Consider the following 21465-nt stretch of genomic DNA (forward strand, 5'->3'; position numbering starts at 1 on the left):
GCGAAGACGTTTCTTAGATTACTACACCCATCATGTCGAACATATTGGGTAAAACATTGTAAGTAGTAAAACAATATCTGTTAAATCGTAAATGCTAATTTGATAATCAGTGTCGTATTTAGGGAGGACTGGGGTTTGGAATCCCCTTTTTTTTGGACGATCAATGCACTTGAATTGGGACATATGCTTAGAGCCCCTCTTTTTGTCTGGGTTGGGACCCTTTTTTAAAAATGGCTTGATCCGCCCCTGATAATGACACCTTTCTACTATCATGACTTCAAAATGTCTTTTTGCAGTTTCATTATTTTGATGGATATTTGACCAATAGTAAATAGGAGGACTATTTTAATTGCAAAATCAAAGATTTTAATCATTTGTTTATCAGGGTATTTACGTGAGTGCAACACGACAAAGCGTGTGACATGGTCTATTTAAGGCACGAACCATTCAACGTTTATTTAGTTTGAGGATAGGGGTCTGGTTATTTGAAAATTATGTTTTTCCGAATATCAATTTTTTTGGGAAAATTAATCTCAAATGTAAGAAAAAAATGATAAAAGAAAAACAAAACGAAAATTCTTTCAAAATGAATGTCTTGTTATTGTATGCTATTGAAAAAAAATATTGTTTTAATAAAAATTGTAAACAATTACACGTGCCGAGAACCCCGCCCACCAAAATCGAATGGTCGATGACTTATTTATCAATATCAGAAAATCAACTGTGCACTTACACCGATGGTTATACTATACCATTTTCTTTTTAAAATTATCATAATGTCCTGCCTATCCAAATTCTAATTTGATACAGTAAATAAAGTACAAGAGGTTTTGTCAATTAATTTAAGAAATGATATGAATGATTTCAAAATAGAATATTTTACAATAGATAATCATTCGTTTTAAAAACACCAGATGTTAATATAACACGTTCTCAACTGCTTCATTTCAGATACTGTATGGACTCATCTCATACTGATCATGTCGATGACGTGTAGTGCATCTACAACAACAGAAGCTATCACTACAACTATTGAACCTACAACAACAGAAGCTCTGACTACAACTGTTGAACCTACTACAACGATAGCTGTCACTACAGCTGTTGAATCTACAACAACAGAAGCTGTCACCACATCTGTAGAATCTACAACAACGGAAGCTGCCACAACTGTAGAACCTACTACAACAGAAGCTATCACTACAACTGTAGAACCTACCACAACAGAAGCTATAACTACAACTGTAGAACCTACTACAACAGAAGCTATCACTACAGCTGTTGATTCTACAACAACAGAAGCTGTCACCACATCTGTAGAACCTACAACAACGGAAGCTGCCACTACAACTGTAGAACCTACAACAACAGAAGCTATCACTACAACTGTAGAACCTACCACAACAGAAGCTATAACTACAACTGTAGAACCTACTACAACAGAAGCTATCACTACAACTGTTGAACCTACTACAACAGAAGCTGCCACAACATCTGTAGAACCTACTACAACAGAAGCTATAACTACAACTGTAGACCGAACTACAACAGAAGCTGCCACTACAACTGTACAACCTACAACAAAAGAAGCTGATACTACAACTGTAGAACTTACTACAACAGAATCTATCACTACAACTGTAAAACCTATTACAACAGAAGCTATAACTACAACTGTTGAACCTACAACAACAGAAGCTGCCACTACATCTGTAGAACCTACTACAACAGAATATGACACTACAACTTTAGAACCTACTACAATAGAAGCTGCCACTGCAACTGTTGGACCTACTACAACGGAGGCTGTCACTACAACTGTAGGACCTACCACAACTGAGGCTGCCACTACAACTCTTGAACCTACTACAAAAGATGATGTTACTACAACTTTAAAACCTACTACACCAGACGCCCCCACTACAACTGAAGAACATACAACAGAAGCTATCACTACATTTGTTGAATCTACTACAACGGAATCTGCCACTACAATTGTAGAACCTACTACAATAGAAGCTACCACCACAACTGTAGAACCTACAACAACGAAAGCCATCACTACAACTGTTGAACCAACTACAATAGAAGCTATCACTTCTACTGTAGAAGCTACAGCAGCAGAGGCTCCTACTACAACTGTTGAACTTACTACAACAGAAGCTGCAACTACAACTGTAGAACCTACAACAACGGAAGCTGTCACTACAACTGTAGAACCTACAACAACGGAAGCTGCCACTACAACTGTAGAACCTACAACAACGGAAGCTGCCACTACAACTGTAGAACCTACAACAACGGAAGCCATCACTACAACTGTTGAACCAACTACAACAGAAGCTATCACTTCTACTGTAGAAGCTACAATAACAGAGGCTCCTACTACAACTGTTGAACTTACTACAACAGAAGCTGCAACTACAACTGTAGAACCTACAACAACGGAAGCTGTCACTACAACTGTTGAACTTACAACAACGGAAGCTGCCATAACAACTGTAGAACCTACAACAACGGAAGCTGCCACTACAACTGTAGAACCTACAACAACAGAAGCCATCACTACAACTGTTGAACCAACTACAACAGAAGCTATCACTTCTACTGTAGAAGCTACAACAACAGACGCTCCTACTACAACTGTTGAACTTACTACAACAGAAGCTGCAACTACAACTGTAGAACCTACAACAACAGAAGCTGTCACTACAACTGTAGAACCAACTACAACAGAAGCTATCACTTCTACTGTAGAAGCTACAACAACAGAGGATCCTACTACAACTGTTGAACTTACTACAACAGAAGCTGCAACTACAACTGTAGAACCTACAACAACGGAAGCTGTCACTACAACTGTTGAACCAACTACAACAGACGCTATCACTTCTACTGTAGAAGCTACAACAACAGAGGCTCCTACTAAAACTGTTGAACTTACTACATCAGAAGCTGCAACTACAACTGTAGAACCTACAACAACGGAAACTGTCACTACAACTGTAGAACCTACAACAACGGAAGCTGCCACTACAACTGTAGAAGATACAACAACGGAAGTTGTCACTACAACTATTGAACCAACTACTACAACAGAAGCTATCACTTCTACTGTAGAAGCTACAATAACAGAGGCTCCTACTACAACTGTTGAACTTACTACAACAGAAGCTGCAACTACAACTGTACAACCTACAACAACGGAAGCTGCCACTACAACTGTTGAACCTACAACAACGGAATCCATCACTACAACTGTTGAACTTACTACAACAGAAGCTGCAACTACAACTGTACAACCTACAACAACGGAAGCTGCCACTACAACTGTTGAACCTACAACAACGGAGGCCATCACTACAACTGTTGAACCAACTACAACAGAAGCTATCACTTCTACTGTAGAAGCTACAACAACAGAGTCTCCTACTACAACTGTTGAACTAACTACAACAGAATCTGCAACTACAGCTGTAGAATCTACAACAACAGAAGCTGTCACTACAACTGTAGAACCTACAACAACGGAAGCCACCACTACAACTGTTGAACCTACAACAACAGAAGCTATTACTACAACTGTTGAACCTACAACAACAGAAGCTATCACTACAACTGTCGAACCTACTACAACGGAAGCTGTCACTAAATCTACAACAACAGAAGCTGCCACTACATCTGTAGAACCTACTACAACAGAAGCTGTCACTACAACTGTTGAACCTACTACAATAGAAGCTACCACTACAACTTTAGAACCTACTACAACGGAAGTTGCTACTACAACTGTAGAACCTACTACAACAGAAGCTATCACTACAACTGTAGAACCTACTACAACGGAGGTTGCTACTACAACTGTAGAACCTACAACAACAGAAGATGTCACTACAACTGTTGAACCTTTAACAACAGAAGCTATCATTACAACTGTTGAACCTACAACAACAAAAGCTATCACTACAACTGTAGAACCTACAACAACAGAAGCTGCCACTACAACTGTTGAACCTACAACAACAGAAGCTATCACTACAACTGTTCAACCTACAACAACAGAAGCTATCACTACAACTGTTGAACCTACTACAACGGAGGTTGCTACTACAACTGTAAAACCTACAACAACAGAAGATGTCACTTCAACTGTTGAACCTACAACAACAGAAGCTATCACTACTACTGTAGAACCTACAACAACAGAGGCTCCTACTACAACTGTTGAACTTACTACAACAGAAGCTGCAACTACAACTATAGAACCTACAACAACGGAAGCTGTCACTACAACTGTTGAACCAACTACAACAGAAGCTATCACTTCTTCTGTAGAAGCTACAACAACAGAGGCTCCTACTACAACTGTTGAACTTACTACATCAGAAGCTGCAACTACAACTGTAGAACCTACAACAACGGAAACTGTCACTACAACTGTAGAACCTACTACAACAGAAGCTATCACTTCTACTGTAGAAGCTACAACAACAGAGGCTCCTACTACAACTGTTGAACTTTCTACAACAGAAGCTGCAACTACAGCTGTAGAATCTACAACAACAGAAGCTGTCACTACAACTGTAGAACCTACAACAACGGAAGCTGCTACTACAACTGTAGAACCTACTACAACAGAAGCTATCACTACAACTGTAGAACCTACTACAACGGAGGTTGCTACTACAACTGTAGAACCTACAACAACAGAAGATGTCACTACAACTGTTGAACCTTTAACAACAGAAGCTATCACTACAACTGTTGAACCTACAACAACAAAAGCTATCACTACAACTGTAGAACCTACTACAACGGAGGTTGCTACTACAACTGTAAAACCTACAACAACAGAAGCTATCACTACTACTGTAGAACCTACAACAACAGAGGCTCCTACTACAACTGTTGAACTAACTACAACAGAAGCTGCCACTACAACTGTAGAACCTACAACATTGGAAGCTGTCACTACAACTGTAGAACCTACAACAACGGAAGCTACCACTACAACTGTAGAACCTACAACAACGGAAGCTGCCACTACAACTGTAGAACCTACAACAACGGAAGCCATCACTACAACTGTAGAACCTACTACAACAGAAGCTATCACTTCTACTGTAGAAGGTACAACAATAGAGGCTCCTACTACAACTGTTGAACTTACTACAACAGAAGCTGCAACTACAGCTGTAGAATCTACAACAACAGAAGCTGTCACTACAACTGTAGAACCTACAACAACGGAAGCTGCTACTACAACTGTAGAACCTACTACAACAGAAGCTATCACTACAACTGTAGATCCTACTACAACGGAGGTTGCTACTACAACTGTAGAACCTACAACAACAGAAGATGTCACTACAACTGTTGAACCTTTAACAACAGAAGCTATCACTACAACTGTTGAACATACAACAACAAAAGCTATCACTACAACTGTAGAACCTACTACAACGGAGGTTGCTACTACAACTGTAAAACCTACAACAACAGAAGATGTCACTTCAACTGTTGAACCTACAACAACAGAAGCTATCGCTACTACTGTAGAACCTACAACAACAGAGGCTCCTACTACAACTGTTGAACTAACTACAACAGAAGCTGCCACTACAACTGTAGAACCTACAACAACGGAAGCTGCCACTACAACTGTAGAACCTACAACAACGGAAGCTGCCACTACAACTGTAGAACCTACAACAACGGAAGCTGCCACTACAACTGTAGAACCAACTACAACAGAAGCTATCACTTCTACTGTAGAAGCTACAACAACAGAGGCTCCTACTACAATTGTCGAACTTACTACAACAGAAGCTGCAACTACAACTGTAGAACCTACAACAACGGAAGCTGTCACTACAACTGTTGAACCAACTACAACGGAAGCTGCCACTACAACTGTAGAACCTACTACAACGGAAGCTGTCACTACAACTGTTGAACCAACTACAACAGAAGCTATCACTTCTACTGTAGAAACTACAACAACAGAGGCTCCTACTACAACTGTCGAACTTACTACAACAGAAGCTGCAACTACAACTGTAGAACCTACAACAACGGAAGCTGTCACTACAACTGTTGAACCAACTACAACAGAAGCTATCACTTCTACTGTAGAAGCTACAGCAACAGAGACTCCTATTACAACTATTGAACTTACTACAACAGAAGCTGCAACTACAGCTGTAGAATCTACAACAACAGAAGCTGTCACTACAACTGTAGAACCGACAACAACGGAAGCTGCTACTACAACTGTAGAACCTACTACAACAGAAGCTATCACTACAACTGTAGAACCTACTACAACGGAGGTTGCTACTACAACTGTAGAACCTACAACAACAGAAGATGTCACTACAACTTTTGAACCTTTAACAACAGAAGCTATCACTACAACTGTTGAACCTACAACAACAAAAGCTATCACTACTACTGTAGAACCTACAACAACAGAAGCTGCCACTACAACTGTTGAACCTACAACAACAGAAGCTATCACTACAACTGTTGAACCTACTACAACGGAGGTTGCTACTACAACTGTAAAACCTACAACAACAGAAGATGTCACTTCAACTGTTGAACCTACAACAACAGAAGCTATCACTACTACTGTAGAAACTACAACAACAGAGGCTCCTACTACAACTGTTGAACTTACTACAACAGAAGCTGCAACTACAACTGTAGAACCTACAACAACGGAAGCTGTCACTACAACTGTAGAACCTACAACAACGGAAGCTGTCACTACAACTGTAGAACCTACAACAACGGAAGCTGCCATAACAACTGTAGAACCTACAACAACGGAAGCTGCCACTACAACTGTAGAACCTACAACAACGGAAGCCATCACTACAACTGTTGAACCAACTACAACAGAAGCTATCACTTCTACTGTAGAAGCTACAACAACAGAGACTCCTACTACAACTGTCCAACTTACTACAACAGAAGCTGCAACTACAACTGTAGAACCTACTACAACGGAAGCTGTCACTACAACTGTAGAACCAACTACAACAGAAGCTATCACTTCTACTGTAGAAGCTACAGCAACAGAGACTCCTACTACAACTGTTGAACTTACTACAACAGAAGCTCTCACTACAACTGTAGAAGCTACAACAACGGAAGCTGCCACTACCACTGTAGAACCTACAACAACGGAAGCTGCCACTACAACTGTAGAACCTACAACAACGGAAGCCATCACTACAACTGTTGAACCTACAACAACAGAAGCTATTACTACAACTGTTGAACCTACTACAACAGAAGCTGTCACTACAACTGTTGAATCTACAACAACAGAAGCTGTCACTACAACTGTTGAACCAACTAAAAGAGAAGCTATCACTTATACTGTAGAAGCTACAACAACAGAGGCTCCTACTACAACTGTTGAACTTACTACATTAGAAGCTGCAACTACAACTGTAAAACCTACAACAAAGGAAGCTGTCACTACAACTGTAGAACCTTTAACACCGGAAGCTGTCACTACAACTGTTGAACCAACTACAACAGAAGCTATCACTTCTACTGTAGAAGCTACAGCAACAGAGGCTCCTACTACAACTGTTGAACTTACTACAACAGAAGCTGCCACTACAACTGTTGAACCTACAACAACAGAAGCTATCACTACAACTGTTCAACCTACAACAACAGCAGCTATCACTACAACTGTTGAACCGACAACAACGGAAGCTGCTACTACAACTGTAGAACCTACTACAACAGAAGCTATCACTACAACTGTAGAACCTACTACAACGGAGGTTGCTACTACAACTGTAGAACCTACAACAACAGAAGATGTCACTACAACTTTTGAACCTTTAACAACAGAAGCTATCACTACAACTGTTGAACCTACAACAACAAAAGCTATCACTACTACTGTAGAACCTACAACAACAGAAGCTGCCACTACAACTGTTGAACCTACAACAACAGAAGCTATCACTACAACTGTTGAACCTACTACAACGGAGGTTGCTACTACAACTGTAAAACCTACAACAAAGGAAGCTGTCACTACAACTGTAGAACCTTTAACACCGGAAGCTGTCACTACAACTGTTGAACCAACTACAACAGAAGCTATCACTTCTACTGTAGAAGCTACAGCAACAGAGGCTCCTACTACAACTGTTGAACTTACTACAACAGAAGCTGCCACTACAACTGTTGAACCTACAACAACAGAAGCTGCAACTACAGCTGTAGAATCTACAACAACAGAAGCTGTCACTACAACTGTAGAACCGACAACAACGGAAGCTGCTACTACAACTGTAGAACCTACTACAACAGAAGCTATCACTACAACTGTAGAACCTACTACAACGGAGGTTGCTACTACAACTGTAGAACCTACAACAACAGAAGATGTCACTACAACTTTTGAACCTTTAACAACAGAAGCTATCACTACAACTGTTGAACCTACAACAACAAAAGCTATCACTACTACTGTAGAACTTACAACAACAGAAGCTGCCACTACAACTGTTGAACCTACAACAACAGAAGCTATCACTACAACTGTTGAACCTACTACAACGGAGGTTGCTACTACAACTGTAAAACCTACAACAACAGAAGATGTCACTTCAACTGTTGAACCTACAACAACAGAAGCTATCACTACTACTGTAGAAACTACAACAACAGAGGCTCCTACTACAACTGTTGAACTTACTACAACAGAAGCTGCAACTACAACTGTAGAACCTACAACAACGGAAGCTGTCACTACAACTGTAGAACCTACAACAACGGAAGCTGTCACTACAACTGTAGAACCTACAACAACGGAAGCTGCCATAACAACTGTAGAACCTACAACAACGGAAGCTGCCACTACAACTGTAGAACCTACAACAACGGAAGCCATCACTACAACTGTTGAACCAACTACAACAGAAGCTATCACTTCTACTGTAGAAGCTACAACAACAGAGACTCCTACTACAACTGTCCAACTTACTACAACAGAAGCTGCAACTACAACTGTAGAACCTACTACAACGGAAGCTGTCACTACAACTGTAGAACCAACTACAACAGAAGCTATCACTTCTACTGTAGAAGCTACAGCAACAGAGACTCCTACTACAACTGTTGAACTTACTACAACAGAAGCTCTCACTACAACTGTAGAAGCTACAACAACGGAAGCTGCCACTACCACTGTAGAACCTACAACAACGGAAGCTGCCACTACAACTGTAGAACCTACAACAACGGAAGCCATCACTACAACTGTTGAACCTACAACAACAGAAGCTATTACTACAACTGTTGAACCTACTACAACAGAAGCTGTCACTACAACTGTTGAATCTACAACAACAGAAGCTGTCACTACAACTGTTGAACCAACTAAAAGAGAAGCTATCACTTATACTGTAGAAGCTACAACAACAGAGGCTCCTACTACAACTGTTGAACTTACTACATCAGAAGCTGCAACTACAACTGTAAAACCTACAACAAAGGAAGCTGTCACTACAACTGTAGAACCTTTAACACCGGAAGCTGTCACTACAACTGTTGAACCAACTACAACAGAAGCTATCACTTCTACTGTAGAAGCTACAGCAACAGAGGCTCCTACTACAACTGTTGAACTTACTACAACAGAAGCTGCCACTACAACTGTTGAACCTACAACAACAGAAGCTATCACTACAACTGTTCAACCTACAACAACAGCAGCTATCACTACAACTGTTGAACCTACTACAACAGAAGCTGTCACTACAACTGTAGAACCTACAACAACGGAAGCTGCTACTACAACTGTAGAACCTACTACAACAGAAGCTATCACTACAACTGTAGAACCTACTACAACGGAGGTTGCTACTACAACTGTAGAACCTACAACAACAGAAGATGTCACTACAACTTTTGAACCTTTAACAACAGAAGCTATCACTACAACTGTTGAACCTACAACAACAAAAGCTATCACTACTACTGTAGAACCTACAACAACAGAAGCTGCCACTACAACTGTTGAACCTACAACAACAGAAGCTATCACTACAACTGTTGAACCTACTACAACGGAGGTTGCTACTACAACTGTAAAACCTACAACAACAGAAGATGTCACTTCAACTGTTGAACCTACAACAACAGAAGCTATCACTACTACTGTAGAAACTACAACAACAGAGGCTCCTACTACAACTGTTGAACTTACTACAACAGAAGCTGCAACTACAACTGTAGAACCTACAACAACGGAAGCTGTCACTACAACTGTAGAACCTACAACAACGGAAGCTGTCACTACAACTGTAGAACCTACAACAACGGAAGCTGCCATAACAACTGTAGAACCTACAACAACGGAAGCTGCCACTACAACTGTAGAACCTACAACAACGGAAGCCATCACTACAACTGTTGAACCAACTACAACAGAAGCTATCACTTCTACTGTAGAAGCTACAACAACAGAGACTCCTACTACAACTGTCGAACTTACTACAACAGAAGCTGCAACTACAACTGTAGAACCTACAACAACGGAAGCTATCACTACAACTGTAGAACCAACAACAACGGAAGCTGCCATAACAACTGTAGAACCTACAACAACGGAAGCTGCCACTACAACTGTAGAACCTACAACAACGGAAGCCATCACTACAACTGTTGAACCAACTACAACAGAAGCTAGCACTTCTACTGTAGAAGCTACAACAACAGAGGCTCCTACTACAACTGTTGAACTTACTACAACAGAAGCTGCAACTACAGCTGTAGAATCTACAACAACAGAAGCTGTCACTACAACTGTAGAACCTACAACAACGGAAGCTGCTACTACAACTGTAGAACCTACTACTACAGAAGCTATCACTACAACTGTAGAACTTACTACAACGGAGGTTGCTACTACAACTGTAGAACCTACAACAGAAGATGTCACTACAACTGTTGAACCTTTAACAACAGAAGCTATCACTACAACTGTTGAACCTACAACAACAAAAGCTATCACTACAACTGTAGAACCTACTACAACGGAGGTTGCTACTACAACTGTAAAACCTACAACAACAGAAGATGTCACTTCAACTGTTGAACCTACAACAACAGAAGATGTCACTACAACTGTTGAACCTTTAACAACAGAAGCTATCACTACAACTGTTGAACCTACAACAACGGAAGCTGTCACTACAACTGTAGAACCTACAACAACGGAAGCTGCCACTACAACTGTAGAACCTACAACAACGGAAGCTGCCACTACAACTGTACAACCTACAACAACGGAAGCCATCACTACAACTGTACAACCTACAACAACGGAAGCCATCACTACAACTGTAGAACCTACAACAACGGAAGCTGTCACTACAACTGTTGAAGCTACAGCAACAGAGACTCCTACTACAACTGTTGAACTTACTACAACAGAAGCTGCAACTACAGCTGTAGAATCTACAACAACAGAAGCTGCCACTACAACTGTAGAACCTACAACAACGGAAGCCATCACTACAACTGTTGAACCAACTACAACAGAAGCTATCACTTCTACTGTGGAAGCTACAACAACAGAGGCTCCTACTACAACTGTCGAACTTACTACAACAGAAGCTGCAACTACAACTGTAGAACCTACAACAACGGAAACTGCTACTACAACTGTAGAACCTACAACAACGGAAGCCATCACTACAACTGTAGAACCTACAACAACGGAAGCTGTCACTACAACTGTTGAACCAACTACAACAGAAGCTATCACTTCTACTGTAGAAGCTACAGCAACAGAGACTCCTACTACAACTGTTGAACTTACTACAACAGAAGCTGCAACTACAGCTGTAGAATCTACAACAACAGAAGCTGTCACTACAACTGTAGAACATACAACAACGGAAGCTGCTATTACAACTGTAGAACCTACTACAACAGAAGCTATCACTACAACTGTAGAACCTACTACAACGGAGGTTGCTACTACAACTGTAGAACCTACAACAACAGAAGATGTCACTACAACTGTTGAACCTTTAACAACAGAAGCTATCACTACAACTGTTGAACCTACAACAACAAAAGCTATCACTACAACTGCAGAACCTACAACAACAGAAGCTGCCACTACAACTGTTGAACCTACAACAACAGAAGCTATCACTACAACTGTTGAACCTACTACAACGGAGGTTGCTACTACAACTGTAAAACCTACAACAACAGAAGATGTCACTTCAACTGTTGAACCTACAACAACAGAAGCTATCACTACTACTGTAGAACCTACAACAACAGAGGCTTCTACTACAACTGTTGAACTTACTACAACAGAAGCTGCAACTACAACTGTAGAACCTACAACAACGGAAGCTGTCACTACAACTGTAGAACCTACAACAACGGAAGCTGCCACTACAACTGTAGAACCTACAACAACGGAAGCTGCCACTACAACTGTAGAACCTACAACAACGGAAGCCATCACTACAACTGTTGAACCAACTACAACAGAAGCTATCACTTCTACTGTAGAAGCTACAACAACAGAAACTCCTACTACAACTGTCGAACTTACTACAACAAAAGCTGCAACTACAACTGTAGAACCTACTACAACGGAAGCTGTCACTACAACTGTTGAACCAACTACAACAGAAGCTATCACTTCTACTGTAGAAGCTACAGCAACAGAGACTCCTACTACAACTGTTGAACTTACTACAACAGAAGCTGCAACTACAGCTGTAGAATCTACAACAACAGAAACTGCCACTACAACTGTAGAACCTACAACAACGGAAGCCATCACTACAACTGTTGAACCAACTACAACAGAAGCTATCACTTCTACTGTGGAAGCTACAACAACAGAGGCTCCTACTACAACTGTCGAACTTACTACAACAGAAGCTGCCACTACAACTGTAGAACCTACAACAACGGAAGCTGCCACTACAAGTGTAGAACCTACAACAACGGAAGCCATCACTACAACTGTTGAACCAACTACAACAGAAGCTATCACTTCTACTGTAGAAGCTACAACAACAGAAACTCGTACTACAACTGTCGAACTTACTACAACAGAAGCTGCAACTACAACTGTAGAACCTACTACAACGGAAGCTGTCACAACAACTGTAGAACCTACAACAACGGAAGCTGCCACTACAACTGTAGAACCTACAACAACGGAGGCTGCCACTACAACTGTAGAACCTACAACAACGGAAACTGCTACTACAACTGTAGAACCTACAACAACGGAAGCCATCACTACAACTGTAGAACCTACAACAACGGAAGCTGTCACTACAACTGTTGAACCAACTACAACAGAAGCTATCACTTCTACTGTAGAAGCTACAGCAACAGAGACTCCTACTACAACAGAAGCTGCAACTACAGCTGTAGAATCTACAACAACAGAAGCTGTCACTACAACTGTAGAACATACAACAACGGAAGCTGCTATTACAACTGTAGAACCTACTACAACAGAAGCTATCACTACAACTGTAGAACCTACTACAACGGAGGTTGCTACTACAACTGTAGAACCTACAACAACAGAAGATGTCACTACAACCGTTGAACCTTTAACAACAGAAGCTATCACTACAACTGTTGAACCTACAACAACAAAAGCTATCACTACAACTGCAGAACCTACAACAACAGAAGCTGCCACTACAACTGTTGAACCTACAACAACAGAAGCTATCACTACAACTGTTGAACCTACTACAACGGAGGTTGCTACTACAACTGTAAAACCTACAACAACAGAAGATGTCACTTCAACTGTTGAACCTACAACAACAGAAGCTATCACTACTACTGTAGAACCTACAACAACAGAGGCTTCTACTACAACTGTTGAACTTACTACAACAGAAGCTGCAACTACAACTGTAGAACCTACAACAACGGAAGCTGTCACTACAACTGTAGAACCTACAACAACGGAAGCTGCCACTACAACTGTAGAACCTACAACAACGGAAGCTGCCACTACAACTGTAGAACCTACAACAACGGAAGCCATCACTACAACTGTTGAACCAACTACAACAGAAGCTATCACTTCTACTGTAGAAGCTACAACAACAGAAACTCCTACTACAACTGTCGAACTTACTACAACAGAAGCTGCAACTACAACTGTAGAACCTACTACAACGGAAGCTGTCACTACAACTGTTGAACCAACTACAACAGAAGCTATCACTTCTACTGTAGAAGCTACAGCAACAGAGACTCCTACTACAACTGTTGAACTTACTACAACAGAAGCTGCAACTACAGCTGTAGAATCTACAACAACAGAAGCTGCCACTACAACTGTAGAACCTACAACAACAGAAGCCATCACTACAACTGTTGAACCAACTACAACAGAAGCTATCACTTCTACTGTGGAAGCTACAACAACAGAGGCTCCTACTACAACTGTCGAACTTACTACAACAGAAGCTGCCACTACAACTGTAGAACCTACAACAACGGAAGCTGCCACTACAACTGTAGAACCGACAACAACGGAAGCCATCACTACAACTGTTGAACCAACTACAACAGAAGCTATCACTTCTACTGTAGAAGCTACAACAACAGAAACTCCTACTACAACTGTCGAACTTACTACAACAGAAGCTGCAACTACAACTGTAGAACCTACAACAACGGAAGCTGCCACTACAACTGTAGAACCTACAACAACGGAGGCTGCCACTACAACTGTAGAACCTACAACAACGGAAACTGTCACTACAACTGTAGAACCTACAACAACGGAAGCTGCCATAACAACTGTAGAACCTACAACAACGGAAACTGCCACTACAACTGTAGAACCTACAACAACGGAAGCCATCACTACAACTGTTGAACCAACTACAACAGAAGCTATCACTTCTACTGTAGAAGCTACAACAACAGAGGCTCCTACTACAACTGTTGAACTTACTACAACAGAAGCTTCAACTACAACTGTAGAACCTACAACAACGGCAGCTGTCACAACAACTGTAGAACCTACAACAACGGAAACTCTCACTACAACTGTAGAACCTACAACAACGGAAGCTGCCACTACAACTGTAGAACTTACAACAACGGAAGCCATTACTACAACTGTTGAACCAACTACAACAGAAGCTATCACTTCATCTGTAGAAGCTACAACAACAGAGGCTCCTACTACAACTGTTGAACTTACTACAACAGAAGCTGCAACTACAATTGTAGAAACTACAACAACGGCAGCTGTCACTACAACTGTAGAACCTACAACAACGGAAACTCTCACAACAACTGTAGAACCTATAACAACGGAAGCTGCCACTACAACTGTAGAACCTACAACAACGGAAGCCATCACTACAACTGTTGAACCAACTACAACAGAAGCTTTCACTTCTACTGTAGAAGCTACAACAACAGAGGCTCCTACTACAACTGTTGAACTTACTACAACAGAAGCTGCAACTACAGCTGTAGAATCTACAACAACAGAAGCTGCCACTACATCTGTAGAACCTACTACAACAGAAGCTACTACTACAACTGTAGAAGCTACAACAACGGAAGCTATCACTTCTACTGTAGAAGCTACAACAACAGAAGCTCCTACTTCAACTGTTGAACTTACTACAACAGAAGCTGCAACTACCATTGTAGAAACTTCAACAACGGAAGCTGTCACTACAACTGTAGAACCTACAACAACGGAAACTGCCACTACAACTGTAGAACCTACAACAACGGAAGCTGCCACTACAACTGTAGAACCTACAACAACGGAAGTTGCCACTACAACTGTAGAACCTCAAACAACGGAAGCCATCAATACAACTGTTGAACCTACAACAACAGAAGCTATTACTACAACTGTTGAACCAACTACAACAGAAGCTGTCACTTCAACTGTTGAATCTACAACAACAGAAGCTATCACTACAACTGTTGAACCTACTACAACAGAAGCTACCACTACAACTGTAGAACCTACTACAACGGAAGTTGCTACTACAACTGTAGAACCTACTACAACAGAAGCTATCACTACAACTGTAGAACCTACTACAATGGAGGTTGCTACTATAACTGTAGAACCTACTACAATGGAGGTTGCTACTACAACTGTAGAACCTACAACAACAGAAGATGTCACTACAACTGTTGAACCTTTAACAACAGAAGCTATCACTACAACTGTTGAACCTACAACAACAAAAGCTATCACTACAACTGTTGAACCTACAATAACAGAAGCTGCCACTACAACTGTTGAACCAACTACAACAGAAGCTATCACTTCTACTGTAGAAGCTACAACAACAGAGGCTCCTACTACAACTGTTGAACTTACTACAACAGACGCTGCAACTACAACTGTAGAACCTACAACAACGGAAGCTGTCACTACAACTGGTGAACCAACTACAACAGAACCTATCACTTCTACTGTAGAAGCTACAACAACAGAGGCTCATACTACAACTGTTGAACTTACTACAACAGAAGCTGCAACTACAACTGTAGAACCTACAACAACGGAAGCTGTCACTACAACTGTAGAACCTACAACAACGGAAGCTGCCACTACAATTGTAGAACCTACAACAACGGAAGCCATCACTACAACTGTTGAACCAACTACAACAGAAGCTATCACTTCTACTGTAGAAGCTACAACAACAGAGGCTCCTACTACAACTGTTGAACTTACTACAAGAGACGCTGCAACTACAACTGTAGAACCTACAACAACGGAAGCAGCCACTACAACTGTAGAACCTACAACAACGAAAGCTGCCACTACAACTGTAGAACCTACAACAACGGAAGCTGCCACTACAACTGTAGATCCTACAACAACGGAAGCTGTCATTACAACTGTTGAACCAACTACAAGAGAAGCTATCACTTCTACTGTAGAAGCTACAGCAGAGGCTCCTACTACAACTGTTGAACTTACTACAACAGAAGCTGCAACAACAACTGTAGAACCTACTACAACGGAAGCTGTCACTACAACTGTAGAACCTACGACAACGGAAGCTGCCACTACAACTGTAGAACCTACAACAACGGAAGCTGCCACTACAACTGTAGAACCAACAACAACGGAAGCAATCACTACAACTGTTGAACCAACTACAACAGAAGCTATCACTTCTACTGTAGAAGCTACAACAACAGAGGCTCCTACTACAACTGTTGACCTTACTACAACAGAAGCTGCAAATACAACTGTAGAACCTACAACAACGGCAGCTGTCACAACAACTGTAGAACCTACAACAACGGAAACTCTCACTTCAACTGTAGAACCTACAACAACGGAAGCTGCCACTACAACTGTAGAACCTACAACAACGGAAGCCATTACTACAACTGTTGAACCAACTACAACAGAAGCTATCACTTCTACTGTAGAAGCTACAACAACAGAGGCTCCTACTACAACTGTTGAACTTACTACACCAGAAGCTCCCACTACAACTGTAGAACCTACAACAACGGAGGCTCCAACTACAACTGTAGAGGCCACAACAACAGAAGCTATCACTACAACTGTAGAACCTACAACAACAGAAGCTGCCACTACAACTGTAGAACATACTACAACAGAAGCTACAACTACAACTGTAGAACCTACTACAACAGAAGCTGCCACTACAACTGTTGAACCTACTACAACAGAAGCTGCCACTACAACTGTTGAACCTACTACAACGGAAGCTATCACTACAACTGTTGAATCTACTACAACAGAAGCTATCACTACAACTGTAGAACCTACAACAACAATAGCTGCCACTGCAACTGTAGAACCTACTACAACAGAAGCTGCAATTACAACTGTAGAACCTACTACAACAGAAGCTGCCACTTCAACTGTTGAATCAACTACAACAGAAGCTATCACTTCAACTGTAGAACCTACAACAGAAGCTGCCACTACAACTGTAGAACCTACAACAACAGAATCTGTCATTACAACTGTAGAACCAACTACAACAGAAGCTGCCACTACAACTGTTGAATCTACTACAACAGAAGCTATCACTACAACTGTAGAACCTAATACAACAGAAGCTACCACTGCAAATGTGGAACCTATTACAACAGAAGCTGCCACTACAACTGTGGAACCTACAACAGGAGCTGCCACTACAACTGTGAAACTTACAACAGGACTTGCCACTGCAACTGTGGAACCTATTACAACAGAAGCTATCACTATTACAACGGAATATATCACTACAACTGTGAAACTTACAACAGGAGTTGCCACTGCAACTGTGGAACCTACTACAACAGAAGCTGTCACTTCATCTGTGGAACAGTCTACACAATCTAATGGCAGCATTAATTCAACCAAACTTTATTTAGGTAAACAAATTCATTTTCCATTCTCTTGCATTTACTTGTGTTTTAAAATTGTGATGAAACTAAACGAAACAAATATATTGCTGTTTGTCTTTCAGGTGAACTGAATTAATGTTAAACCAGTAAGAGTCACTGCCTTGTATTTTCTGGCATTGCATAGTCATGGGTATTACATCAGATTATCCGGTGTAAAGGAAAGATTGTGCCGTGTGTATCCGTCGGATTTTTTTTACCTTAAACTTGAACAGATTCAAAATCTTTTAATTCTAGTCCTAGATTTATTTAAAAAAAAAATTATGGGTCATTTTGTCGTTTTTAAAACAAAAATAGTATAAAGGATGATGGTTGCTTAATAGGTTACTATTCATAAATTTAAAAAAATACATCATTTCAAAGTCACCTTATTATGTGATAAATACACACAAAAAAAACAATCGCGCCCATTCGCATACTTATACTTTGTTCAAGGTAAAGGCGGATTAAGGGGCAGGGGACCCCACTTTGTTCAAGGTAAAGGCGGGTTAAGGGGGCAGGGGACCCCACTTTGTTCAAGGTAAAGGCGGATTAAGGGGCAGGGGACCCCACTTTGTTCAAGGTAAAGGCGGGTTAAGGGGGCAGGGGACCCCACTTTGTTCAAGGTAAAGGCGGATTAAGGGGCAGGGGACCCCACTTTGTTCAAGGTAAAGGCGGATTAAGGGGCAGGGGACCCCACTTTTTAAAATTTCTTATTTTTTTTAGAGTGGAACTGAATACATGATCGGTGTTTTAAAGTCCCATGCTTTTATCTTTCATTCATTCTTTTCAGCTGATGAAGCAGACGACACCCTTCGAACCCTTGGTATTGTCATTGGTGCCATAGCAGCCGCTGCATTCGTCATTGCTGTAGCTGTTGGTGTGGCAGTACTCAAGTTTGGTGGTACGAGAAACATCAGACGAGCTGATCCATTCCATCGAAGAGTCAATCCTTCAATAGAGGATGATATTCAAATTGAATCCGACGATGAACTTTTCGCTGACTACAACGACAGTGCTCTTCCTCCGCGTTCAACAACACTTATAATACTCGAACCAGTAGATTCAAACTGTTGAAACTGTATACACTACAAACTTAAGGAACATACAAATAACTAATGATGATTGAAAAAGGACTCACAGTTATAACTAATTCTGATTGGAAAAGGACTTGCAATAACATATAATGATTGAAAAAATACTCGTAATAACTAATTCTGATTTAAGAGGGACTCGGGTGTGTCGAGCGTCAACAAAGTGCCTTTGTGAAGCATTAATGTGTGTATTTTGCTTTGGGTTGCGGTATAATGATGTCGAACAATTTAACGAGAGCAAAATGTCTTGCTCGATTAAATAAATTAATTGGTTTAAAAATCATGGTAGTAACAAATCATTTTTATACTATTTTGTAAAATATGACATATGTATTATACATGTGTTTTTACATATGATTTCGTATATAAAGTTTGTTTTAAATAACGTAGTCAGTCAGATTTTTTCTCTCGCGCAAAGCGTGTTCAGAAAAAAAATGAGATCTTATTAAACGCATACAATATGTATGTGGGATAACTACTATTGCAACAGCTAGCAAATAACATGCAAAATTTAGGGCATCTACAGGTGAACATAATCGTTTTACATACAATTAATAACGACTATTTGGAAAACTATAAACTGCTCGTTGTCTGTATTCTCCACAGTAAACTGACCTAAGAAGGTCATCGACCTGAAAAACGTTTCTATATATTTGGATTTTCCTGAAATATCATATGGAAATATACTCAACATGTTCATTATCAAGCGGGAATTATTCTGCAATGGTAAAACACGGATTTAGCGTTTTAAGGCAGAGTATCAAAATCTTTTAAATATTTGGTTTTAAAACCAGTTCTTCGTTTAACAATTGCTCTGGATATGTTTGAAATATTTGCGACTGGACGCTACGCAATTAACCAAATCGCATTGACCCAGGCGATTGGCGAGTATTAACAACTTTCATATTCAGCAAAGGATCCGGAACCGAATTATCAAAACAAAAAATACTGTAGCATTATTGATTTCGACAATAATTATCAACTATTTCCATTCAACTCTACAGAAAACCCTCGTTTGACGAAATATTTCAAGTTCGATCAGCATGAATGTTTTGAGAATAGTATTTTTTTTAACAAACCTTCTTCATTTATTTGTTTTCCTGTTGGCTTGTAATTTAAATTTATAGATACGTGTTTAAATATTTAAAAACAAGCTATGGGTTCCTAGGTCCATCCGTGTGTTAGATATACTAGTACACAAAAAAAGAATTTGTGGTATGGTTGCCAATGAGACAACTATTCACAAGAGACAAAACACAGAAACTAACATCTATATGTCACTGTACGGCATTCAACAATAAGCAAAGCTCATACCGCATGATAGTCAGTTATGCAACTTGTCAAGTCCCCGAAATGACAAATGTAAACCAATTCAAACGAGATGAGACGAGACAAACAAATGAACGAAAAACTAATCTGGCACAGGCACGTTCATACAGAATGCAGCGGGGTTAAGCATGTTAGCGACATCCCAACACTCTTCAAACCAGCTGGGACAGTGGTGTGACAGACAACAGGTTTTTTTCAATAGCTGGTTGACTGTATGACTTTACCGGTTGACTTGTAATTCAGGGAACCTTTATTAACTTTAAATTTTAGAAATACCTGATGAAAAGCATTCAATTGTTCTTCAATTGTGACTTTACACGATTGCCATCAGTAGGGGGTAGTTAAACATTCACAAAAGATTAATCCCGCCACAGCTATATGTATGTGCCTGCCATTAGCATGTAGTCAAGTGGTTGTCTTTTCGGTTTCAATGACTTTTTTGTTTGTTCAGTGACCAGTAGTTCAATGTTTACAGCCTTTTTCTTTGAGCATTTGATGGATCATGACTTGTCTCAGTGGCATTTATACAACATTTCCTTATCTTTGTAATACAATGGATTTATAAAACCTATCATCAAGAAATTAA

General features: G+C 40.4%; 1 protein-coding gene across 1 annotated transcript; it reads left to right on the forward strand.

Moving 5' to 3' along the window:
* The first annotated feature begins 980 nt into the window (after positions 1-980).
* On the forward strand, positions 981-19935 carry LOC134697594 (mucin-3B-like). Its single transcript, XM_063559878.1, has 5 exons — positions 981-4309; positions 4574-7063; positions 7145-15995; positions 16392-18447; positions 19250-19935. Exons 1-5 carry the CDS (start codon positions 981-983, stop codon positions 19531-19533), a joined length of 17010 nt encoding a protein of 5669 aa, XP_063415948.1. The 3' UTR covers positions 19534-19935.
* Positions 19936-21465: the final 1530 nt, after the last annotated feature.

The sequence above is a fragment of the Mytilus trossulus genome, chromosome 14 (assembly GCF_036588685.1).
Source record: "Mytilus trossulus isolate FHL-02 chromosome 14, PNRI_Mtr1.1.1.hap1, whole genome shotgun sequence".
Classification (NCBI taxonomy): domain Eukaryota; kingdom Metazoa; phylum Mollusca; class Bivalvia; order Mytilida; family Mytilidae; genus Mytilus; species Mytilus trossulus.